Source organism: Lithobates pipiens, unplaced genomic scaffold (genome assembly GCF_037356315.1).
Source record: "Lithobates pipiens isolate NorthernLeopardFrog02 unplaced genomic scaffold, aLitPip1_a1.2 Scaffold_19, whole genome shotgun sequence".
NCBI lineage: Eukaryota > Metazoa > Chordata > Amphibia > Anura > Ranidae > Lithobates > Lithobates pipiens.
Genome location: NW_027507764.1, coordinates 457,281,870 through 457,306,790, shown reverse-complemented (window position 1 = coordinate 457,306,790; position 24,921 = coordinate 457,281,870). Strand labels below are relative to the sequence as shown.

At 44.0% G+C, this 24,921-nt stretch overlaps 1 protein-coding gene across 9 annotated transcripts in view; it reads left to right on the top strand.

The window, feature by feature from the left end:
• The window catches only part of ASPH (aspartate beta-hydroxylase), a 334,747-nt gene that overhangs the window by 249,733 nt on the left and 60,093 nt on the right, over positions 1–24,921 (top strand). For all 9 annotated transcript variants that reach the window (XM_077492760.1, XM_077492758.1, XM_077492757.1 and 6 more), the window contains 4 exons: positions 10,535–10,671; positions 16,260–16,358; positions 16,887–16,976; positions 20,975–21,112. In XM_077492760.1, coding sequence (XP_077348886.1) covers positions 10,535–10,671; positions 16,260–16,358; positions 16,887–16,976; positions 20,975–21,112 — 464 coding nt within the window. The remainder of the gene's footprint in view (positions 1–10,534; positions 10,672–16,259; positions 16,359–16,886; positions 16,977–20,974; positions 21,113–24,921) is intronic.

The window sequence follows — 24,921 nt, the reverse complement described above, 5'->3', positions numbered from 1 at the left end:
GCGCGGTCATGCAATATTGCACCCAAACGAAATTTGCGTCCTTTTCTTCCCACAAATAGAGCTTTCTTTTGATGGTATTTGATTGCCTCTGCGATTTTTTTTTTTGCGATATAAATGGAAAAAGAGCGAAAATTTTGAAAAAAAAAGATATTTTCTTCTTTTTGTTATAAGAAAAATCGAATAAACTAAATTTTAGTCATACATTGAGGGCAAAATTTATTCAGCCACATGTCTTTAGTAAAAAAAAATGTCAATAAGCGTATATTTTTTGGTTTGCGCAAAAGTTATAGCGTCTACAAACTAGAGTACATTTTCTGGAATTTACACAGCTTTTAATTTATGACTGCCTATCTCATTTCTTGAGGTGCTAAAATGGCAGGGCAGTACAAACCCCCCCCCAAATGACCCCATTTTGGAAAGTAGACACCCCAAGGAAATTGCTGATGGGTATGTTGAGCCCATTGAATATTAATTTTTTTTGTCCTATGGGATTGAATAATGACAAAAAAAATAAAAAATTTTTACAAAAAGTTGTCACTAAATGATATATTGCTCACACATGCCATGGTTATATGTGGAATTGCACCCCAAAATATATTCCGCTACTTCTCCCGAGTATGGGGATACCACTTGTGTGGGGCTTTTTGGGAGTCTAGTTGCGCACGGCACCCCGAAAACCAATCACCACTTTCAGGATTTCTAAGGGTGCAAATTTTTGATTTAACTCCTCACTACCTATCACAGTTTCGAAGGCCATAAAATGCCAAAATAGCACAAAACCCCCCAAAATTACCCCATTTTGGAAAGTAGACACCCCAAGCTATTTACTGAGAGGCATGTTGAGTCCATGGAATATTTTATATTTTGCCAAAAGTTGCGGGAATATTACAAACTTTTTTTTTTTTGCACAAAGTTGTCACTAAATGATATATTGCTCACACATGCTATGGGCATAAGTCAAATTACACCCCAAAATAAATTCTGCTGCTTCTCCCGAGTACGGGGATACCACATGTGGGGGACTTTTTGGGAGCCTAGCCACGTACGGGACCCCGAAAACCAAGCACTGCCTTCCGGATTTAAATATAAAATGCTACCAAAAAAACTGTTAGCGATCGCAGGGATCAGGCCTGACTCTGCGATCGCTGCAGTTATGTGTTTAGTGTTTTGTAAGTGACAGTGATCGATCGATACTGCACTTGGGTGGGCTGGGCAGAGGGGCAAAACGCAGGTGCTAGCAGGTATCTGGGCTGATCCCGCTAACAATGCATTTTTCTGGAACCCTGAACTGCTGGGGACGCTAGTATAGATCTGATCAGATCAGATATTGATCTGTTCAGATTCTATACCACTACGGGAGGTGTATGCTTTGCGCGTGGGTGTTAGCGGTACTGGCACTAACCTAGCGCTGCCTGGGGCGACGCAGACCCTGACCCTAAAACCTAATTGATATCACCCGCCGGGTGATCAGGGGGTTAAACCTTTATTGGGTAATAAATGGTGGGTGCCCTGATGCTATAAAAAGCAAACTAACCAGAGTCACCCGTAACACTTATACGGTGATCAGTGGTGAAAGGGTTAACTAGGGGCAATCAGGGGGTTCAAATTTTTATTAGGTAGTATATGGGGGTCCCTGGCGCTATATAAAAACCTGACGGGGAACCTAAATAACTAACTGGCTAACCAGCGTCACCAGTGACACTTATACTGTGATCGCTGGTGAAAGGGTTAACTAGGGGCAATCAGGGGGTTAAAACCATTTTTGGGTAGTATATCGGGGTACCTAGCGCTATAAAAACCTGGCGGTGAACCTAAAAAAATAACTAGCTACCTAGCGACAGTAGCGACACTGATGCAGCGATCAGAAAAATTATCGCTTAGTGACATTGGCAAAAGGGGGTGAAAGGGTTAACTAGGGGCAATCAGGATGTTAAAACCATTATTGGGTAGAATATCGGGGTACCTAGCGATATAAAAACCTGGCGGTGAACCTAAAAAAATAACTAGCTACCTAGCGACAGTAGTGACACTGATGCAGCGATCAGAAAAATTATCGCTTAGTGACACTGGCAAAAGGGGGTGAAAGGGTTAACTAGGGGCAATCAGGATGTTAAAACCATTATTGGGTAGTATATCGGGGTACCTAGCGATATAAAAACCTGGCAGTGAACCTAAAAAAATAACTAGCTACCTAGCGACAGTAGCGACACTAATGCAGCGATCAGAAAAATGATCGCTTAGTGACAGTGGCAAAAGGGGGTGAAAGGGTTAACTAGGGGCAATCAGGATGTTAAAACCATTATTGGGTAGTATATCGGGGTACCTAGCACTATAAAAACCTGGCGGTGAACCTAAAAAAATAACTAGCTACCTAGCGACAGTAGCGACACTGATGCAGCGATCAGAAAAATTATCGCTTAGTGACAGTGGCAAAAGGGGGTGAAAGGGTTAACTAGGGGCAATCAGGATGTTAAAACCATTATTGGGTAGTATATCGGGGTACCTAGCGATATAAAAACCTGGCGGTGAACCTAAAAAAATAACTAGCTACCCTAGCGACACTAGCGACACTGATGCAGTGATCAGAAAAATTATCGCTTAGTGACACTGGCAAAAGGGGGTGAAAGGGTTAACTCTAGGGGCAATCAGGGGGTTAAATCTTTATTGGGGGATGATAGGGGGCTACCCTGGATCTAACACTAACTGCCCTGACAGTTTTTACTTTTACAACTGACACTGAATGTATTGATCAGTAAAGAAATGATCAATGCAATCAGTGACACTGTGACTGGGGGGGGAGGGGGGGCGGGGGGGATCGGGGGGGGGGGAATCGGGGAGGGGGTTTGTGTGCCTGTGTGTGCCTACATGTCAGTGTAGTGTTGGTGCACACTTACTTTTAGTTTTCTCCTCGTAGTCCGGTCAAAAAGACCGCCCCGAGGAGAATGACATCACTTCCTCCTTCCTGTGTAAACAATACACAGTGGGAGGAAGTTCGTCATTGGCCAGGAGCGATCAAGAGGGGGTGGCCAGAAACCAACGGCCATCCCCTCATCACGGATCGCTCCCGGAGGGAAACGGACCACCGTATCCAGCGGGAGGGGGTCCGATCGGACCCCCCACCCGCTGGAAGGCAGGCACGTACATGTACGTGCTTGTGCCTGCCTGTGCCATTGTGATGACGTACAATGGCAATACGGCGGTCCTTAAGTGGTTAAAGGAACAAAACCTAGCCAAACCTGCCTGGCCCTATGTGAAAAAGTAATTGCCTAAACGTAATAACTGGTTGTGCCACCTTTGGTGGCAACAACTGCAATCAAACGTTTGCGATAACTGGCAATGAGTCTTTCACGTCGCTGTGGATGAATTTTGGCCCACTCTTCTATACAGAATTATTTTAATTCAGCCACATTGGAGGGTTTTTGAGCATGAACGGCCTTTATAAGCTCCTCCCACAGCATCTCAATCAGATTTAAGTCCGGACTTTAACTAGGACACTCCAAAACCTTAATTTTGTTTTTCTTGAGCTATTCAGAGGTGGTGTGTTTTGGATCATTGTCCTGCTGCATAATCTAAGTGCGCTTGAGGTCACGATGGCTGGAGATTCTCCTTTAGGATTTTCTAGTGAGCACAGAATTCATGGTTCCATTAATTATGGCAAGTCGTCCAGACCCAGAAGCTGCAAAACAGCCCCAGACCATACTAACACCACCATGTTTGAATGTTGGTATGATGTTCTTTTTATGAAATGCTGTGTTCAGATGTAACGGGATGCACACCTTTCAAAAAAGTTCAGCCTTTGTCTCATCAGTCCACAGAATATTTGCCCAAAAGTTCGTGGATAATCAAGATTTTTTATTTTTTTTGCAAATGTGAGGTGAGCAATTTGTGTTCTTTTTGGTCAGCAGTGGCATTTGCCATGGAGCTCTACCTTGGATGCCATTTTTGCCACGTCACTTTCTTATTGTTGAATTAGGACACTGACCCTAACTGAGGCAAGTGAGTCCTGCCGTTCTTTAGATTCTGTTCTGGGTCCTTTTATGACATGGATGAATTGTCAGCGTGCTCTTAATTTTGGTAGGCCTGCCACTCTTGAGAAGGTTCACCACTGTTCCACGTTTTCTTACTTGTGGACAGCGGATCTCACCGTGAGTACCAAAGCCTTAGAAATTACTTTGTATCCCTTTCCAAACAGATGCACGTCAATTACTTTGTTTCTCATCTGCTCTTGAATTTCTTTACATTGCGGCATTAGGTGTTCCTTTTTTTTTTTTAGATCTTTTAGCATGCATCACTTTGTCAGACAGAATCTTTTCAAGTGATTTCTTGATTCAACAGATCTGGCAGTAAACAGGCCTGGGTGTGGCAAGTGAAATTCAACTCTGTTTTCCAAAAAATGTGGTTAATCACAGTTCATTTATGATTTAGGTGGGGGGGGTTACTTTTTCGAATAGGGCCAGCCAGATTTAAACAGCAATTTTCTCTTAATAAATGAAATCATAATTTACAAACTGCATTTTTTATTTACTCGGGTATCTTTGTGTAACTTTAAAATTAATTTGATGATTTGAATTAACTGTGACAAATATGCAAAAAATTAACAAAAAATAAGGAAGTGAAGGGAGGAAATGCTTTTTCACAGTACTGTAGATTTACAGACAAATCAGTGGTTTGAATAAATCCTATAGAGATGGATCAGCTGTCCATCACACATCAGCTCTTTCCCAGAGGTCTCTGTGACACCAGAAACCACACCAATCATACCAAGTCATCTAGATTGCACGCAACTCTTGCCATGTTCCTACACCATATTCTTGAAGAGGCAGGTGATACCAATGTTCATAATAACCAAAAGGTCTGCTATGAAGTGGGAATAAGTGTACTCCAACCAGATATAATACCATTCACTCGAAGGTTAGAGACTACCTGCTGAGTGACTTCTACATACTTTTTGAAAAGATTGTTTACATTACACTGCCCTGACTATTGTTACTGCAGTGTTGTTGTAATGTTACATACTTACCATAAGCAATTCACTGACCTATTTTACTTGTTGCCAGAATTTATTCTCTGATGTTTTGTATTGGGTTCTCAGACAAGTATGGTATTATAAATGTTTGTGATCAAGTAGCTAGTGGCCTTGCTGTTACTTTTTCTACATTTGTGATACTAAAGTTAGAATTTTTGATGTATTTGTTTACTAAGAATGCAACAGGTAGACCGGAACAAAGTTGGGAATTATGGCAGAGAGATCTCTCTATTGAGGGCATTCAGGTTAGGGCCCACCAACGCCTCCCAGGGCCATCTTTAATGGGTGCCATCAAGCACTTCGTAATTCCTCCAGATGCCTGATAGCATACTACTGCATGCTGCTGCTGTCACTGGATACCAGAGTTGCCACCCTCCCACAACTTGTTTTTATTGACAAAGCCTGGGAAATTTGCTGACAATCGATATTTAAACAATATAAACAAGTGAATGAAAATATAAAAAATATATAAAAATATAATATAATTTAAAAATAAAATACTGTATTTATCGACGTATAACACACACTTTTCCCCTTAAAATCAGGGAAAAATCATAGGTGTGTGTTATACACTGATCCCTGCTCTCTCTGAGGGAAAAAGGAGCGAAGGATGCCGAAATAGACCGAGCCGAGTGTACTGTGTACTCTAGCTAGGCTTGGCTCCTCTCGCAGTCCCAGCCAGTCCCGCCTCCTAGCCTTTACGTCCCGCCATTGGATCGGTGCCATGGGCAGTCCTATGTGATATACAACCCCCCCCCCCCCCCCCCCGCTATAGGCCTTCAGTTTTTCTACTTAGTCAGGAGTAAGGACCTAGTTCTCTGCTGGGATCTCTAGTCCTGACAGATGTTATTTTTTTTGTATGTTGTTTTTTTCCTGGATTTCTTCCGGTGAGATCTGCAATCAACTCCCGGACTGGGCGACAGGCTGTGGTCTCCCCAGTCTGGCCAGCGAACCCATGCAGACCACAGCTACGCAATAGATCGGCCGCAAAATAGCCCCACTGGACGGGGCTGGCCCCGCTAGTTAAATGTCTCACAAGGTCACATACGATAGGGTCTCGAGTCGCAGAATCCCTCAGGCCGACAGCCCCTCACTTCAGTGGCGAGGAGGTTCTGTCTGGAACGGTGCCCACCTGGTCTTGGTATGGTGCGTAAATGTCCCCCCTCTCCCCTTGGTGGGTTTGCGGTGGACACGGGCCCCTCCCTGGGTCAGTTGGTCCTGCAAGTTTCCCTCCGCCCTTGCACCCTCTCTTCCTAGGGTGGAGGTTTCCTGGTAGCCCCCCTTTCCCCCTCCCTTCTCTATATGAAGTAGTGTGGTGCCATGATGGATCCTGGGGGATGAGGTTGAGTACTGGTAGGCAGGGGGTGCCTGCTGCCAGGTGCATGCTTTCCGGGGGGAGGGGGAGGCACTGGGCTCCCCCAGGGGTCCAGTGCCCGGATCCTCTCTTTCTCTCTTTCAGGGGTTTTCCTGGAGTCTGTGTCAGCATCGTGTAGCGTGGCCATTTTGCCATAGCTGGCGTCTTTTCCCCCTAGTGCCTGCTGACTTATTATTTCAGGTGGCCAAGTTTACATAGCTTGGCAGCCATGATTTGGTGTTTTTTGGTGCTCAGGCAGCAATGGCCATTTCTGAGTAGCCCAGACAGCGTTTTTAGCAGGTGGAAGCTCCTCCTTTTAACCCTTTGCTGACTCCTGTGTTATCCTCTTCCTTGGACACCACATGTGTGCGGGTCTACACCTGAGGCATCAAGCTCTACGCTGGTGGGGTGGTGAGTCTGGTGGGGTCCCTTCCTCCCTCTGCTGAAGGCTGTGGGGTGTCCTGGTGTTTCCCGGTACCGTCGTGGCGGGTGTCCCTTTGCAGTGGTCGCTCTTGGTGTGGGGCGTCTCTTCTTTCCCTACCTGACCCCTTATCAGAGGCTGCAGGTCCCTCTGGGTCCCAGCCATCCATTGATGCTGCTCTGGAGTCCTTTGTGTCCTGGGTGTAGGTGGCTCTTGGGCAGCGGACTAGCAAGAAGCATCCCCTGCTTCATCTGTCTCGTCAGATCCTGAATCTGATTCAGCTGCCTTGGACGGAGCCCACCCTGCAGGATCTGCGGCCGCTCTCCTAGATTTTTCAGATTGTGAGGTGAATTGCTCTGCCCCAGTGGCTGCGCACGAGAAGGCGCTGGTGGACGCACTGATTACATCTGTGCAGGAAACATTAAAAATGGAGGAATACGGCTGCGGTGGAGGTGCTGGCACTCACAAGCCATCTCGCATGGAAAAAGTATTCCCCTATCCCTCCTTTTTTGCGCTCGCAAAGTGCTTCGCTGTGCATTATCCTTTTGAGGAGAGTCTTCTCAAGAAGTGGACGACTCCACCTATGGTGGATCTTCTGGTCTCTTGATTGAACAAAGCCACCATGATCGGTTGAAGACTCTCCAGTTTTTAAAGATCTGGCTGACAGGAAGGCAGTATGTTCACTATTGGGGATTTGGCGTTTCAGCCGGTCCTGGCCATTGCCCTGGTGTCTCAAACGCTGACAAAGTGGGCGAAGCTGTTATGCCGTGACCTGGAGGGTGATCAGTTTCCTCCTGCCTTCACTGAATTAGCGGACCAGCTGGTCCAGGGGCTGCAGTATGCCTCTTTGGACGCAGCTCCCTTGCTTTCTAAGCTGTCTGTTTCAGCGGTAGTGCTTCGGCGGGTATTGTGGCTGAATTGTTGGACTGCGGACCAGGCCTCTAAAAAAAAAAGCCCTAGGTGATCTGCCTTTTCCAGGCGATCGTTTGGGGCCACTCTGGATGATATCATTAAGAGTGTCACAAGGGGGAAGAGTACTTTTCTTCCACAGTCAAAAAAGCAGAAGGAGCCATGTTGCAAGCATGGTCCTTCCTTCTCAGCACACAAAGTTTTTTTGTGGCTCAAGGTCCACTGATAAAGGCTCAAAGTCTTTCAAGCACCCCTCAGGAGGTTCAAAGCGGCCCTGGTTGGGCAAACTGAGAGCGTGGTTCTCCAGACTCCCAGATAAGGCTCCTTCGGCATGAAAGGGCGCCCTCGCCCGCAGTCTGGGTTGGGGGAGGTGTTCGCTGGTTTCCGGGCCCATGGACCTCTATGATAAATGACATGTGGGTCCACAAAGTGATTTTGTCTGGTTACAAGATCGAGTTCAAGTCTTGTCCTCAAAGCAGATTTTTTCCATCCAATCTGCGTCTGTCTCCGGACCACTTTTTAGCCCTCCAGGGTGTGGTGCAAGGCCTGTTTCTTCAAGAGGTGATTGTCCCGATTTCGTTAGAACATTTCCAGGGTTTTTTATTCAAACCTGTGTATGATCCCCACAAAAGAGGGTACGGTACATCCGATTCTGGACCTCAAGGCCCTGAACCGCTTTCAGAATGGAATCCATTCGTTCCGTGGTGGCATCTCTTCATCAGGGGGACTTTCTTGCCTCCATCAACATCAAGGATGCCTACCTGCACATTCTGTGCCAGCGGTTCCTCCGCTTTGCTATGGGAGAGGAACATTATCAGTTTGCGGCTTTACCCTTTGGTCTTGCCTCCACTCCTTGGGTCTTCACCAAGGTGTTGGCCCCGGTTCTGGTGCTGCTGCTCCAGTGGGGAATAGCTGTTCTGGGCTAACTGGATGACCTTCTGCTATGAGCAGAGTCCCCAGCGACCCTGAGGGGCGACGTGGAGATCGCTGGCAGATTTTGGGTGGCTGTCACCTGCTCCCTGACGGCTATCGCGTTCTCTGATCCCTCCCCCTCAACACCAAGTTTAAAAGCTCCTCCAATATTGTGACCATCTTACTTCACAATAGAGCTGTACCATCCCCATTACGGTGCAGCCCATCCTTACTAAAGAGCCGATAACCGACTGAGAAGTCAGCCCAGTTCTCCAGGAACCCAAACCCCCCTTTCCTGCATCAGCTCCTCAGCCACTTGTTCAGTTCCCTAAGCTCCTGCCGCCTCTCTGGTGGGGCTCGAGGTACAGGTAGTATTTCAGAGAAAACTACCTTGAAGGTAGTCCCTCCCAATAATTTGTCCGCCTGATACACGATGTGCCAAACCAGAGCACCCAGTAAACAACACGCTGTTCGACAACCCCAGCCTTTCTGACAGATTGCCCTCTGTCCTCCTAATAATTGAGTCTCCCACTACCAGCACTTGTCTGGCCTTATCTGTATCACTGCTCCCTTCCTTACTGGAGCCATCTCTCCCCTGGCATCTAGGGGAGGGCGCCTGCTCCAGCACAAGGTGAAATCTCATCGATTACCTTAAAGGATAGGTTCACCTTTTAAAAAAAATGAAATAAATGGACATCTTTTTGCAGGTAAAAAAAAATGTGTATTTATTTTTATTTTTTTACTTGGAGCTTGTAAAGCATTCCAGCCGCGGTGCCATGCAGGACTCTTGCAGACTTGTCAGTGTATCAGTCTGCTTGTACCTCATACAGGCAGATACGCACTGACAGGGAGAGACAATGAACTACCAGAATGCTCAACAGCTCCATGGTAGTTCATTGAGAACTACAAGTCGACACCAGCTAAGGCGAACAGTACTTGCAGTTTCCTATTCCCAGAACTTTATGAATGAATGCAGGAGTGAGACCATGTTCCACCCGTAAAATGGGTGGAACATGTAACACGTTCCCAAAGGTGAACTTATTAAGTTACCATACTTTTATTATTATTGTTGCACCTAAGGCTGGCCATACATGGTCGAATTTCAAAATCATTTTCTTTTGAAAATCAGAAAATTTGTGTGTTTTGTGATCCGATGGTGCCACCATTGATTTAGAAATTGGGCCAACGAAGCCTTCAATTTCACCTCATGTTGCTACAGAAAAGAATTTTCATGGCTGGGAATCTTTTTTTTTCTTTCCTGGAATTTTTTTTTCTTGCACATGCGCATTTCTTTTTCGATTACATTTCTCGTGCGATTCTCCCATCATTGATTAGAAAGTCGTTAGTTTTTCAAACAATTTCCAACATGTTCCGATTACTCAAATTTGATTGCCGCACGGAAATTCGAAAAAAGCCCACTAATGGTGCTAAATACGAACAAAAATTCTTAGATAAGATTTTTGAAAGAAAATGTTTTCGAAATTCAACCCATACATGGCCTGCCTTACTGTCACTTTTTAAATAAGCAGAATATTGTTTTGAAATCCATTTTCAGAAGTCAGCGTCTTTATATTTTTTGGCTTGCTCTTTTACAATGAAGTTATGTTTCTCCAAAATCCATTTTATTCAGTAAGGTAGTACACTTAGAAATGATGGGCAAAGAGCAATAACTAGTAGTTATTTGGATCATCCTCTTGATTTCTGCACATTACCATTTTTGTTTTTATTGTGTTTTTTTTTTTTTTTCTGCAGTGGCACTAAATAAGGCTAGTATTATTTTGTTGTGTATTTTTTATATTGAAAATGAGACCTTATATACTTATACTTTAGTTGTATACAGTATACTTATACTAACTTTTTGTATATACTGTACTACTTTTCTACTGCTATACTTTTCTTTGTATAAATCCAGGCCGTATGAGAGGATCTGTGCTCACCCTTCACAAGCTGGTCCAGCTGTACCCTGATGATATTTCATTAAAGAATGACCTTGGTGTTGGCTACCTCCTTCTTGGAGATAACACGAAAGCCAAAGAAGTGTATGAAGAGGTAAATCAGAGTTAAGCTTTTATTACATTTAGAGACCAATGAAGTTTTATGACAGTAAGGAAGTCCACAGAGAAATGATAAGGTGCAAAATACAATAAAACACAGTAGACAAGAACATTTCCGTTTACTGAAGTCAGACCAATAAAATATAGATTCTGATTGGCTGGTTTTTGTACCCGAACTTTTGACACTGATCTGTGCATTTGAATAAGACCATTGATTGTAATATAATACAGACTGTGGTTCTCTAAGGAAATATGGAACATGTTTACTTGTGATTTGCTAGCCTATTTACACAGTTTCCCTGGAAATTATTTACATTGTTGACATATAATCTTCATTTCATTTGACATAATATGTAATTTTGCTGATGTTGAGCTTCTTCCTATAGAGTGTTTCACTTGCTCACATCAGGAGGCTATTCAGTGATTCCAGCTATCAGACATCGGTTTTATAGCCATCACTTTGTTAACTTTTACAGATGTTTCTTTTGTTTGTTATTATCAATGCTGTGGAGGGGTTATAGATGTTACTAAGGCTTGGTTTCCACTAGTGCGACTTTTCATGTAAATTGGGACTGAAAAGTCGCATGGCAAGTCGTACCCCATGATTTCCAATGAGTACCGTTTATATCTGTGCGACTTCAAAGTAGTCCAATCACTACTTTGGTCCCACTTTGATGTGACTTTAGGTCCATAGACCTCAAGAATACACAGGCATTGCTTCAAGTCGTGGCAAAAAATTGTGGCAAAATAACACGACTTAGGGGTAGCAATAGTGGAAACCGAGCCTAAAGCCTCATACACACAATAGGACTTTGTACAAACTTTCCTGTGGATTTTTGTACAAAGGGCGTCGGCCAAGAACTTGTATTGCATACACACGGCAGGACTTTTTCAGCCAACTTTCACCAAATCACGTGGTTTTTCTGCTCTTTACCGCCACCTTTGGTCAACTTCTGTATTGTTGTCTGATCTTTTGCATTGGTTCTGAGCATGCCTGTTTGTGCTTTGTACAAAAGTCATATGGTTTTCTGTACACACGATCAGACTTTGATCCATCGGACTTTTGTTGCACAGCCAACAAAAGTCTGATGAAAACCAAAAAAGTTTGTCCGATGGCGCGTACACACGGTCGGATGTTGCTCCAAAACAGCTAATTTGCATGTTTGTTGTCAAAAAGTCTGATCCTGTGTATGGGCCTTAAAGTTCTTAGCTTAGATCAGTATTTGTCAACTTTTTTTCAGTCAAGGCACCCTTTAAAATTTCACACAATCTCGAGGCACCCCATTCTAAAATTTAAAAAACAAAACCAATAGTTTTGCATAATGCAGCAACATCCACATGTGTGACCCCCAGCATTAGCAGTGATTTTTTCGTCCAAAGCAAATACACTCACTGGCCACTTTATTAGATACACCTGTTCAATTGCTTGGGAACAAGAACATTGCTATAGAGCCAATCACATGGCAGCATCTCAATGCATTTAGGCATCTATGCGTGGTGAAGAAGACTTGCTGAAGTTCAAACCAAGCATCAGAATGGGGAAGAAAGGGGATCTAAGTGACTTTGAACGTGGCATGGGTGTTGGTGCCAGATGGGCTGGTCTGAGTATTTCAAAAACTGCTCATATTCTGTTTTTTTTTTTTTTACACACAACCATCACTAGAGAATAGTCCGAAAAAGAGAAAATATCCAGCGAGTGGCAGTTGTGTGGACGAAACTGGCTGGTTGATGTCAGAGGAGAATGGGCAGACTACTAGAAGAAAGGCAACAGTAACTAAAATAACCACTTGTTGCAACCAAGGTATGCAGAATACCATCTCTAAACGCACAACACATTGAACCGTGAAGCAGATGGGCTACAGCAGCAGAAGACCACACCGGGTGCTACTCTTGTCAGCTACGAAAAGGAAACTGAGGCTACAATTCACACAGGCTCATCAAAATTGGACAATTGGAAAAAGTTGCCTAGTCTGATGAGTCTCAATTTCCGTTGTGACATTCAGATGGTAGGATCAGAATTTGGTGTAAATAACATGATAGCATTGAACCATCCTGCCTTGTATCAACGGTTCAGGCTGGTGGTGGTGGTGCAATTGTGTGAGGGATATATCCTTGGCACACTTTGGGCCCCTTAGTACCAATTGAGTATCATTTAAATGCCACTGCCTACCTGAGTATTGTTGCTGACCATGTCCATCCCTTTATGACTACAGTGTACCCATCTTCTGATGACTACTCCCAGTGGGATAATGCACCATGTCACAAAGCTCAAATCATCTCAAGCTGGTTTCTTGAACATGACAATGAGTTCACTGTACTCCAATGTCCTCCACAGTCACCAGATCTCAATCCAATAGAGCACCTTTGGGATGTGGTGTAATGGGATATTTGCATCATAAATGTGCAACCAACAAATCTGCAGCAACTTCGTAATGCTATCATGTCAATATGGACCAAAATCTGAGGAATGCTTCCAACACCTTGTTGAATCTATGCCACATAAAATTAAGGCTGTTCTGAAGGCAAAAAGGGGTCCAACCTGGTATTAGCAAGGTGTACCTAATAAAGTGGCCTTGCACACTGGTATTGATTAGTATTCCAATGTTTCTCTTCTCCCTCAGTTTCCCTCCCTCACTCTGCTAATGTGACCCCAGTTCTGATGGAGAGGACGGGTGCCCGAAGTCCTCCTTATCAACCAATGACATCATTGGTGGCTAGAAGGTTGTACTGGTGAAAAATGAAAACCTGTGGCTTTGTGTAATTAATAGGCAGGCTTGATCCACCTGCTGGCTTGTATACAGTTTTGGGCAATTTCTAGGTATTTTGCCAAGGCACCTGAAGGCACCCTGGTTAAAAAAAAGGCGGCTTAGATATCCACCTATACATTGCTTCTAAGCATATTGATGTTAGCATCTTCCTAACTACCCATTTGATTAAGCAGTCCTCATCTTGTATCAGAGATTTCACACAGTCCTTATCTTGGATCAGAGACTTCACACAGTCCTTATCTTGGATCAGAGACTTCACACAGTCATCATCTTGTATCAGAGATTTCACACAGTCCTCATCATGGATCAGAGACTTCACACAGTCCTCATCTTGGATCGAAGACTTCACACAGTCCTCATCTTGGATCGAAGACTTCACACAGTCCTCATCTTGGATCGAAGACTTCACACAGTCCTCATCTTGTATCAGAGACTTCACACAGTCCTCATCTTGTATCAGAGATTTCACACAGTCCTCATCTTGGATCAGAGACTTCACACAGTCCTCATCTTGGATCAGAGACTTCACACAGTCCTCATCTTGTATCAGAGACTTCACACAGTCCTCATCTTGGATCAGAGATTTCACACAGTCCTCATCTTGGATCAGAGACTTCACACAGTCCTCATCTTGGATCAGATACTTCACACAGTCCTCATCTTGTATCAGAGACTTCACACAGTCCTCATCTTGGATCAGAGACTGCACACAGTCCTCATCTTGTATCGGAGACTTCACACAGTCCTCATCTTGGATCGGAGACTTCACACAGTCCTCATCTTGTATCAGAGACTTCACACAGTCCTCATCTTGGATCAGAGACTTCACACAGTCCTCATCTTGGATCAGAGACTTCACACAGTCCTCATCTTGGATCAGAGACTTCGCACAGCCCTCATCTTGGATCAGAGACTTCACACAGTCCTCATCTTGGATCAGAGACTTCGCACAGCCCTCATCTTGGATCAGAGACTTCACACAGTCCTCATCTTGGATCAGAGACTTCGCACAGTTCTCATCTTGGATCAGAGACTTCACACAGTCCTCTTATGTGGAAGTTCATCCTTTCCAGGGTGGCTTTCCCAGATCCTATGTGTTTTGTAACTAAGCAGCTCTAAGGTAACTAATGAGCACTCCTTTGTTTTCTTTTGCAAAACATTGGATATTCACATGTGCTATACAAGTGTTTTTGTGTGGAGGCTTTGGCATGTCCAGTCAGGACGCACACAAACTTAACTTGGAGATTACACTTCAAAGTAGTGTTTCTCAGCTGTATTAAGGTACCGTATGTACCCTCTGTTGTAGCTCTCCTAAGAGAAAAAAAAACAGCCCCTCAGGCATTTTGCAGTGACAGTTACAGAAAAAGGAGCATTGGAGAATCGCTGTGAGGGTTGAGTATAAGACAGTCAGGGTGGGCTTTAAGGGACCCGGACACTTTGCCTGTGTAGCAGTAACCCCAGTAACTATCTTTTATATTTTTAAATGACTAAAATGTTTACACAGATCAATTTTATATAGGATGTATGGCTTGTTACAATTCAAATTGCTATAGTTTTCTTTAGCAAGTAAAAGTGCCCCCTAACACTTCATTAGGTACAGTCCATATGCTACTGGTTGAGAGAGATGGTGTATTAGAGTATCATTGCTTTTCAAAAACGAACATTTTAGTGGCTGTATTTTGTACAGCAGCTTATTCTTTGGGATTAGAGGCCATCCTACAAGGGGTGGGTTATGCATAGTTACTTAATTCTTCTCCTTTGTGTTGCCCTGTAGCAGCCTTTCTCAAACAGGGTTCAGTGAAAACCTAAGGTTCCTTCAGGAGATTGCTATGGGTTCCTTAAGCCTAATACACATGAGCCAAATGTCGGGCAACATCGGCTGGTTCAGGAAAAACCAGCTGACATTCAGGCCATATGTATGGCAGCAGGTCCGACAGAAGGCTGATGGCTCAGAGTGCTGACTGGAGTGTTCTGGCGGGGGGCCGTCTCCCTGTCACAACACAAAAGAACAGCAGGAGAGATCGCTGTAATAACGGATCGAAAGTACAGTGGCTCCGACCAGATCTGTCAGTTTGTTTGTTTTTTGTGAGATGGTGAAAATACCCATGCTATGGTTATAAGTGCTTCACTGCCTGGGAAATTTGAATCCCAAAATGTATTTATGGATATGATTTTATATGTACCAATATAAATTTAAGCTGCTGCTGTTGTGTAAGGTCGAAGACCCCATAAAGTGACAATAAACAGTGTTAGCCCAGCTTCTTAGATCTTGGTTGAACAAAAAAAGAAACTAGTGTGTGTCCCAGGCTTTAGGCAATGAACAATTTTTGCCTCTCAGATAAGTAACCACAGAAAACAATGATCTTTTTGATCAATGACCATAAACGTAAGGAGCATTCTTCTGAGTGAACACGTTAATATAACCTAAGCTGTACATATAATTATTAGCAGAGGTTCTCTGAGAATGGAAAGCTATTTAATAGGTTCCATCATGCTAAAAAAAGATGAGAAGGCTGCTCTAGAGGATCACTACAAATGTCCTCCCAACCCTGATCATTAAACACCCAGAGCCCACGCACGTGGAAGTCTCACGTGCCACCTACAAACAATGCACAAATTTGGAATTACTTGACTATAAAGTTATTTTTTAATGTACATCTTTTCTCATTCCTCCCTATGAGCACTGTTTATGGAAGTACCAGTGTATAATGTGAATGTCTCTGCCTAGGAAGATACTCGTCACATGTGTCTTTAATGTTCTCATCATAATTCACATTTGCATCTTTTTTTATTTTATTTTTTTATTATTTTCTAGGTTTTATCACAGGATCCCAGTAATGGCTTTGCCAAAGTACATTATGGATTTATCCTCAAAGCAGATAACAAGATTGCTGAAAGTATTCCTTACTTAAGAGTAAGTTATTAGTTTGTTGTATAGTCCGCAAATTTCAGCATATCCTAATGTAAGGGGTACCTGTCCACTCTTAGTATTAGACAACTGTTTAGAGGGTATCATATCTTTTTTTTCAGTTTTGGATAAAGCAGGGAAGGTTTTTATACCCTATGTTGAGTTTTTATTGCCTTCTGTGTCACTGGTGAATATTCTCACCAAAAAAGAAAGTGAGGGTTAATTCAAGCCACCCAGAACATGAGGTAAGTGGAAAGCTGATGGGGACACTTGTTCCAGAGACTACTTGTCTAAGTTGAGAGCTCCCCTCACTTTGGGAGATTTCCTCTAGCAACAATATAGCTTTGCAGAGGTTTTAACCCTTCCCTACTTTATCCAAAGCTAAACAAAACTTTAGATATACAGTGCATACAATTTAAATTTATAGTTGTTTAACTGCCTTCTGGCATGCCTATGTCAGGTTAAATTACTTTCTATAATTATATAAGGTATTTATTGATTTTATTTTTGATCAACTGATTCAATTATTTTTAGGATGGGCTATTGTCAGAAGAGCCTGGTACTGATGATGGTCGTTTTTACTTCCACCTGGGGGATGCCCTGCAGAGAGTTGGAGACAAGGAGGTATAAATTCTCCATGATGCTTCAGAATTATTTCAATAGTTCCAAAATTAAAATATTGGCTCAAATATTCCAGCATCCAGTGTAATTACTGCATTTGTAATTGTCATGTTATACCCTGTGGCCAATAAACAGATTTGATTTCCCTTTGGTTACTACACCAATTATCACATTTGATTTCTATACAGTATACTTAAAATGTGAATGAAAGTATACAAGCCATTTCACTCAGCAGTACTATGCATAGATGAATAGATGTTTTGTAAGATAAGGAAATTGGCACAAACTGAATAGCATAAATAAAACCATAAAATATAAGTTAAGGTTATTAATGAACTGCCTTTTTACAGCCCATTCAGTTCTCAGCTTGTTCCTGTGGATACAGAAGTTTTTCTAGAGAATGTAAGGTTGTTCTTTACCTCCCCATTTCTGGGGATGTTCTTGGGCTGAACTTCACATTATGGTCTCTTCCGCCATCCACATCCCAGGCATTTAAAATGGACAGGCTGATTTTCTCAGTGGTCAGTGTCTGGATCCAGAGGGATGGCCCTCTATCCAGCATTTATCAAACCCATTGACACAGGTAGGGAACGCCAGACGTAGAACTCCCGGTCTCCAGGTTCAACAACAAACTTGACAGGTTTGTTGCCAGGTCCAGGGTCCCTCTGGCATTATAGTAGATGCTCTATGGACTCAGTTCATTCTGATCTATGCCTTTTCCTCACTCTAGATTTCTCTTCATCTGCTTCACAGGATTGAGAGAGAGGTTGTCCTGGGGGTATGTGCATAGAACATAGGGTATACAGATTGTGGTATATATTGCAGGGTGTCATGGCCAGTTCTAGACTATTTTGCACCCTAGGCAAGACCAGCTACTTGCACCCCCCCCCCCCCAGCTCCACCCCCCTGTTAGCAATGTTATATCTGTGATATAGAAATATAGGAGATGAAGAAGATGAAAGAAAACTCCCCTGAATGAACACAAGGGTGTAACAGGCTTACCAGTCCAACTGCACCATCCAGGGAAAGAAACAAAGGGTAGAGCCACCAGTGCCTCCACAAGGCCAAATGACCTACCAAACCACCCTATATACTCCCCATGTGAGAGTATTCCATCCGGTGTGCGACGCTCGCCCAGTCTTGGACCCATAGCAGAACCAATAACCGCCGTTGCCATCTTGAAAGAGGGCAGGGCGGCGGCATACCGAGCTCCAGACAATGGAGCCAATAGGGAGTGTGGGACAATCTGTCTGCATGACTCCAGAAACCCAGGCATCCAAAAAAGAAAAAAAAATACTATGACAGGGACTACTGTAGGTCAAGGTCAAACAGTACAAACCAGTGGCCATGGCTGCGCCCTAGACAGCAGTGCACCCTAGGCGGCTGCCTAGTTCGCCTAGTAGTAGTACTGGCCCTGCAGGTTGTACAGAGCAATGTGTGTACTGATCAGAGGGTTTATAGAGCAACATGTAGATGTTAGAGGGTGTACATAATTGTGTGTATATAGTGGAGGGTGTACAGAGCAATTTGTATATATTGGAAGGTGTACACAGAGTGTGTATATTTTGGAGAGTGTACATAATACTGTGTATATCAGAAGGTGTACAGAGCAGTAATTATATGCCAGGGGTTTACATGTATGTACACATTGAAGGTTGTACAGAGCAGTGTGCCTATATTGGAATAGTGTATGTAGCAAGTGTGTGTATTTCGAAGCTGTATACATAGCAGTGTGTTTTCAGTATATCAGAGTAGTGTATTTACAGTAGCAATTTGTGCATCAAAGTAGTGTACATTCCAGTGTGTATACAGTATCTCACAAAAGTGAGTACACCCCTCAAATTTTTGTTTTTTATTTTGTTATACCTTACATGTGACAACACTGAAGAAATTACACTTTGCTACAATGTAAAGTAGTGAGTATACAGCTTGTATAAATTTGCTGTCCCCTCAAAATAACTCAACACACAGCCATTAATGTCTAAACTACTGGCAACAAAAGTGAATACACCCCTAAGTGACAATGTCCAAATTGGGCCCAATTAGCCATTTTCCTTCCCCAGTGTCATGTAACTCATTGGTGTTACAAGGTCTGAATGGGGGGGGGGGGGCAGGTGTGTTAAATTTGGTGTTGCTGCTCTCACTCTCATACTGGTCACTGGAAGTTCAACATGGCACCTCATTGCAAAGAACTCCCGAAGAGGATCAGAAAAAAAGAATTGTTGCTCCACATAAAGATGGCCTAGGCCAGGGGTGCTCAATCTGTGGCTCTCCAGCTGTTGCAAAACTACAAGTCCCATCATGCCTCTGCCTCTGGGTGTCATGCTTGTGGCTGTTGGAGTCTTGCTATGCCTTAATGGGACTTGTAGTTCCGCAACAGCTGGAGAGCCACAGGTTGAACACCCCTGGCCTAGGCTATAAGAAGATTGCCAAGACCCTGAAACTGAGCTGCAGCATGGTGGCCAAGACCATACAGTGGTTTAACAGTACAGGTTCCACTCAGAACGGGCCTCGCCATGGTCGACCAAAGAAGCTGAGTGCACATGCTCAGCGTCATATTCAGAGGTTGTCTTTGGGAAATAGATGTCAACTTTTCTGCAGAAGTTGAAGGGGTGGTCAGCCTGTCAGTGCTCAGACCATACGCTGCACACTGCATCAAACTGGTCTGCATGGCTGTTGTCCCAGAAGGAAGCCTCTTCTAAAGATGATGCACAAGAAAGCCCGCAAACAGTTTTCTGAAGACAAGCAGACTAAGGACATCGATTATTGGAACCTGGTCCTGTAGTCTGATGAGACCAAGATGAACTTATTTGATTCAGATGGTGTCAGGCTTGTGTGACGGCAACCAGGTGAGGAGTACAAAGACAAGTGTGTCTTGCCTATACTCAAGCATGGTGTGTGTCATGGTCTGGGGCTGCATGTGTGCTGCCGACACTGGGGAGCTACAGTTCGTTGAGGGAACAATGAATGCTAACATGTACTGTGACATATTGAAGCAGAGTATGGTCCCCCCCCCTTCGGAGACTGGGCCGCAGGGCAGTATTCCAACATAATGACCCCAAACACACCTCCAAGACGACCACTGCCTTGCTAAAGAAGCTGAGGGTAAAGGTGATGGACTGGCTAAGCATGTCTCCAGACCTAAACCCTACTGAGCATCTGTGGGGCATCCTCAAACGGAAGGTGGAGGAACACAAGATCTCTACTATCCCCCGGCTTTGTGATGTCTTCATGGAGGAGTGGAAAAGGACTCCAGTGGCAACCTGTGAAGCTTTGGTGAACTCCATGCCCAAGATGGTTATGGCAGTGCTGGAAAATAATGATGGCCACACAAAATATTGAAACTCTGGGCCCAATTTGGACATTTTCACTTAGGGGTGTACTCACTCTTGTTGCCGGCAGTTTAGACATTAATGGCCATGTGTGGAGTTATTTTGAGGGAACAGCTGTACACTCACTACTTTACATATTAGCAAAGTGTCATTTCTTCAGTGCTGTCACATGAAAAGATATAATAAAATATTTACAAAAATGTGAGGGGTGTACTCACTTTTGTGAGATGCTGTATATCGGAAGGTGTACAGAGCGATGTGTATATAATGGAGCAGGTGCAAATAAATGTATATATCGGAATATGTACAGAGCAATGTGTATATTGGAGTGTGTGTATAGAGTGTGAGAGAGTATGCAGAGCAGCGTATGTATATATTGCAGGGTGTGCAGAGCAGTGTTTATATAAATCAGATTGTTTACAGAGCTGTATGTATATATCAGAGGGTGTGAAGAGCAATGTGTATAGATCCTGTGTAAAGAACAGTGCGCATTGGAGAGTGTACAGAACAATGTGTGCGCACAGCTGAACCAAGAGCAGTTTATTTTGTGAATAGTGTGGCTGGTTGCCTTGAAGGAAACATTTGAATAAAAGTATTTCTTACAATATTATGCTGTTTTGTAAACCTTGTCTGGAATGGGGTAATAGTAAAGGTGATTGTATTTTCCAGGCATACACGTGGTATGAAGCTGGCCACAAGAAAGGACACTTTGCCTCAGTCTGGCAGCGATCATTGTACAATGTAAATGGACTGAAAGCTCAACCGTGGTGGACTGCAAAGGAAACTGGTTACACTGATCTAGTGAGGGTAAGCATTCATTGGAAATAAGGTTAATGAGCCCCAGCATAGACTGTTAAGTGATGATCACTAACTCCTCTTCATTGTAAGTAACCATAGGGATCTTCAGCTTTCCATTTCACGAGGTATCAGGGAAATCTCTGACACTCAAAAATGAAGGGGGCGCCATCAAGTTCCTTTTTACACATTTTTAAACATTCTTTCTCTAGTCATCTTCCAGGATGGCAAACCTGAGAGATCAGAGGCTCCTCCCTACAGGAAATCAGTTGACAGTTATTTTAAGTCCCCACCCTTCCCCTTGATCCTCAGTTTTTGATTGTGTCTCTCCCTACACAGTGAAAGTTTTTTTATTTTTTCTTCTAACCAGATGACTGAGGGTCGGATGGTAACCCTGTGAGGCAAATATAGGCAGGCCTGCAGGCTCCGGCCTTCTCACAGGTGGCCCAGAAACTGTATCAGCGATCCGGTCACTGGGATGTGAATCCGCCACTGTTATACACTGTTCAACATCTCCACCTCTCGGACTCCTTCTGTCTTCCTCCCTAAGCGGAGGACGATGGTGCGAGCCCGGGAAGGGGAAAGGCTGGAGGAGACATTGACCAGCATGGCGGCTGAAGAGAGAGCCCAAAGAGGCACCAGTTCACTATGATGAACAAGGGGTGCAGAGGGGTCTGCCTAAACCACCTTATATGGGAAAGAGGAAGGTAAGGCATTGCCCCCAAACCCCAAGCTCCCCCCCCGTGTATATACTGACTGATGCAGTGCAGGACACAGCCTAACCTTGCAGCTCCCTATGGGGACAGCAGTTGGGGGGGCACTTTGGCAGCTATCCTCCTTGTGTGTGGACCATAAGGGTGGAAAAGTGAGCCTGGTGGCTGTGGCAAAAGGGGGAGACAGTGATTTGTCCCTTTGCCTTGGGAATTTAGCTGCAAAATCCCTAATACCAGCCACATGGTTTCTGGGCATTTGAGATAATCTCCCCCGGGGTCTAGATACCAATAGCCCTGAAGCCTCTGCTAAAACCACCAGCCACAGCTCCCTCTTACATCAGTGACTCTGTACGGTCGACAAACTGTGCAGAGGAGTGAGTGTCTGCTTAAATAACTTGAGATGGGAAAGAGGAAGGTAAGGCATTGCCCCCTCCCCCTGTTTATATACTGACTGGTGCAGTTCAGGACACAGCCTAACCTTGCAGCTCCCTACAGGGATAGGAGTTGGGGGGGGGGGGGGCACTTTGGCAGCTATCCTCCTTGCGTGTGGACCATAAGGATGGAAAAGTGAGCCCTTTGCCTTGGGAATTTAGCTGCAAAATCCCTAATACCAGCCAGATGGTTTCTGGGCATTTGAGATAATCTCCCCTGGGGTCTGGATTCAAATAGCCCAGAAGCTTCTGCTAAAACTGCCAGCCACAGCTCCCTCTTACATCAGAAACACTGTGGTTATCGCAAAAGTAGGTTGCCAGCCTCTCCCTATAAGCCCGGTTGAGGTACATTAGTAGTGGTGAATATAACGAAGAGGGGAGACTTGGTAGATACAAAGAGTTCCTTACGGTCCAGGTATACCACTGAATAAGTTGTTAAAATAGGGTTCATTGTGCAGTGGTTGGAGGATTCAGGAGTAAGCTCCCCTGGTCAGCAGGTGCACTATGTAATCCGGCCCTATTATCCCAGCTGTTAGGAATCTGAAGTTGCTCCAAGATGCTTAAAAGCTGACCTAACTTTCAACAATACGGCAGGGATCAAGCTTCTGTGCGGCACATCAGTAATATATGGGGAAGACGCAGTAAGGGTTTCCTTGTGAACAGATCCTCCTTTTGGGGGTTGCTTGCTATGGGTAACTTTTCATAAGCTCTAACCTCCCACTCCACCTTTACAATGCGGTTATATTTATACAGAGGTCAGAAAAACCTATTTGTTGGTTTGGACTACAGTCCACCCAGTGGCGGAACTAGAGGCGATTTGCCATAATTTCCTTCCTACAACCTCCAATTGAGGATTTTCTTTGCAAACCTCTGTAAGAGCTACATATGTAAACCGGTAGTTAATTGCTTGTTTAAGGTATGCAGGTAGCCATTTACCTCCAGACTAATTTGGTAAACATCTCTTCTAGAGGCTGTCTTGGTCTCTAGGGCTGGGCTCATTAAGACTTTAGATGCTGGAAGGGTTTGATTAGCCCCACCTTTTTATGAGCTGGCTACGTTTGCTCAGACTCGGGGAGCGGAGGTAAGGTAGGACAACAGCTACTATAGTAAGGGGATGTTCAACCACTTTAGACTTTAATTTTAGAATTTGTTCCTTCACTGGTGGTGAAGGGTTAGTATCTATAGCCCAGGCTATGCCTATGAAATAATTTGCCCCTGTTTGGTTATTTTATAAAGGGATAAACCATGACTCCTTGGCTGCACACCAGTAGAGATCAGTACTGAAGGCTTGTCTTTGCTGGGATGTTTTGTGGCACAGCAGAAATACACATTGAGATTTGTGACATCTTGTTGTTGGGCTACATAGCAGAAATACACATTGAACCTGGGCCAGGGGTAGTACATATACTGCCTTTGGTAATCGGTGCGGCACCGCAAAGTTGCGTCGCGCTGATTCAGACAGTACTATTAACGGCAATGGCTGCCGATTTTAGGCATGCAATTTGACATGTTGAGTCGCATGCCAAATTGCTTCAATATGGAACTAGGCTTAAGGTTGTGCTATCTCTGTTCAGAATTGTTACATTGCTGCACATCAGACATGCAAGATTAAAGATTGTCTGTCCTTTATGCCCTACATTTACTGCCTTATTGGCTGCATATCAAAAAGGACACAGCAGTGAAGGTTGCTTGTCCTTTTTTGATTTGTTTTTACTGCTCAGCAGGGAGACACATTGAGGGTGGTGGCATCTCTGCTCAGTATTGTTATATTGCTACACATCAGACATACACAAAGATTTAAGATTGCTTGTGTCCTGTATGTCCTATATTTACTGCCTTATCGTCTACATATCAGAAAGGCACAGCAGTGAGGGGAGTTTTTTCTGTTTCTCATTGTTCTACCTTGCTGCCTCTTATGTCCCGTACACACGGTTGGATTTTCCAATGGAAAATGTGTGATCGGAGCTTGTTGTCGGAAATTCCGACCGTTTGTAGGCTGCATCAGACAGTTTCCGTCGGAATTTCCGTCGCACAAAATTTGAGATCTCAAATTTTCCGACAACAAAATCAGTTTGCGTAAATTTCCAATTGCGTGTACACAATTCCGACGCACAGAGTGCCACGCATGCTCGGAATCAAGCAGAAGAGCAGCACTGGCTATTGAATTACATTTTTCTCGGTTCATCATACGTGTTGTACGTCATCGCGTTCTTGACGTTCGGAATTTCTGATCAACTTTGTGTGACAGTGTGTATGCAAGACGAGTTTGAGCCAACATCTGTCATAAAAAATAAAAAAAATGGAATTTTGTTGTTGGAATGTCCGACCGTGTGTACAGGGCATTAGGGTGTTGCACAGACACGAATGGTACTCATTGGAAGGAGACTGTAGAACACTAGAAGGTAAGTGCCTATGAGGAATGATTTCCCTTGTGAACTAGGGTCAGGAGTTAGTTCTCTACAAACTGAGGATCAAGGGAAAGGATGGGGACTTAATACAGCTGTGAACTGATTATTTCCTTTAAGAAGGAGCCTCTCATCTCTCAGGTGTGCCGTCCTGGAAGATTTCCTAGAAAGGCAGTTACCGGTAAGTGTAACTGGTACTTTTTTAGTTGTGTTTTTTTGTATGACAACACAAGAAATCAAACAAAATACAGCTATAGTGGTTACCCGTGACA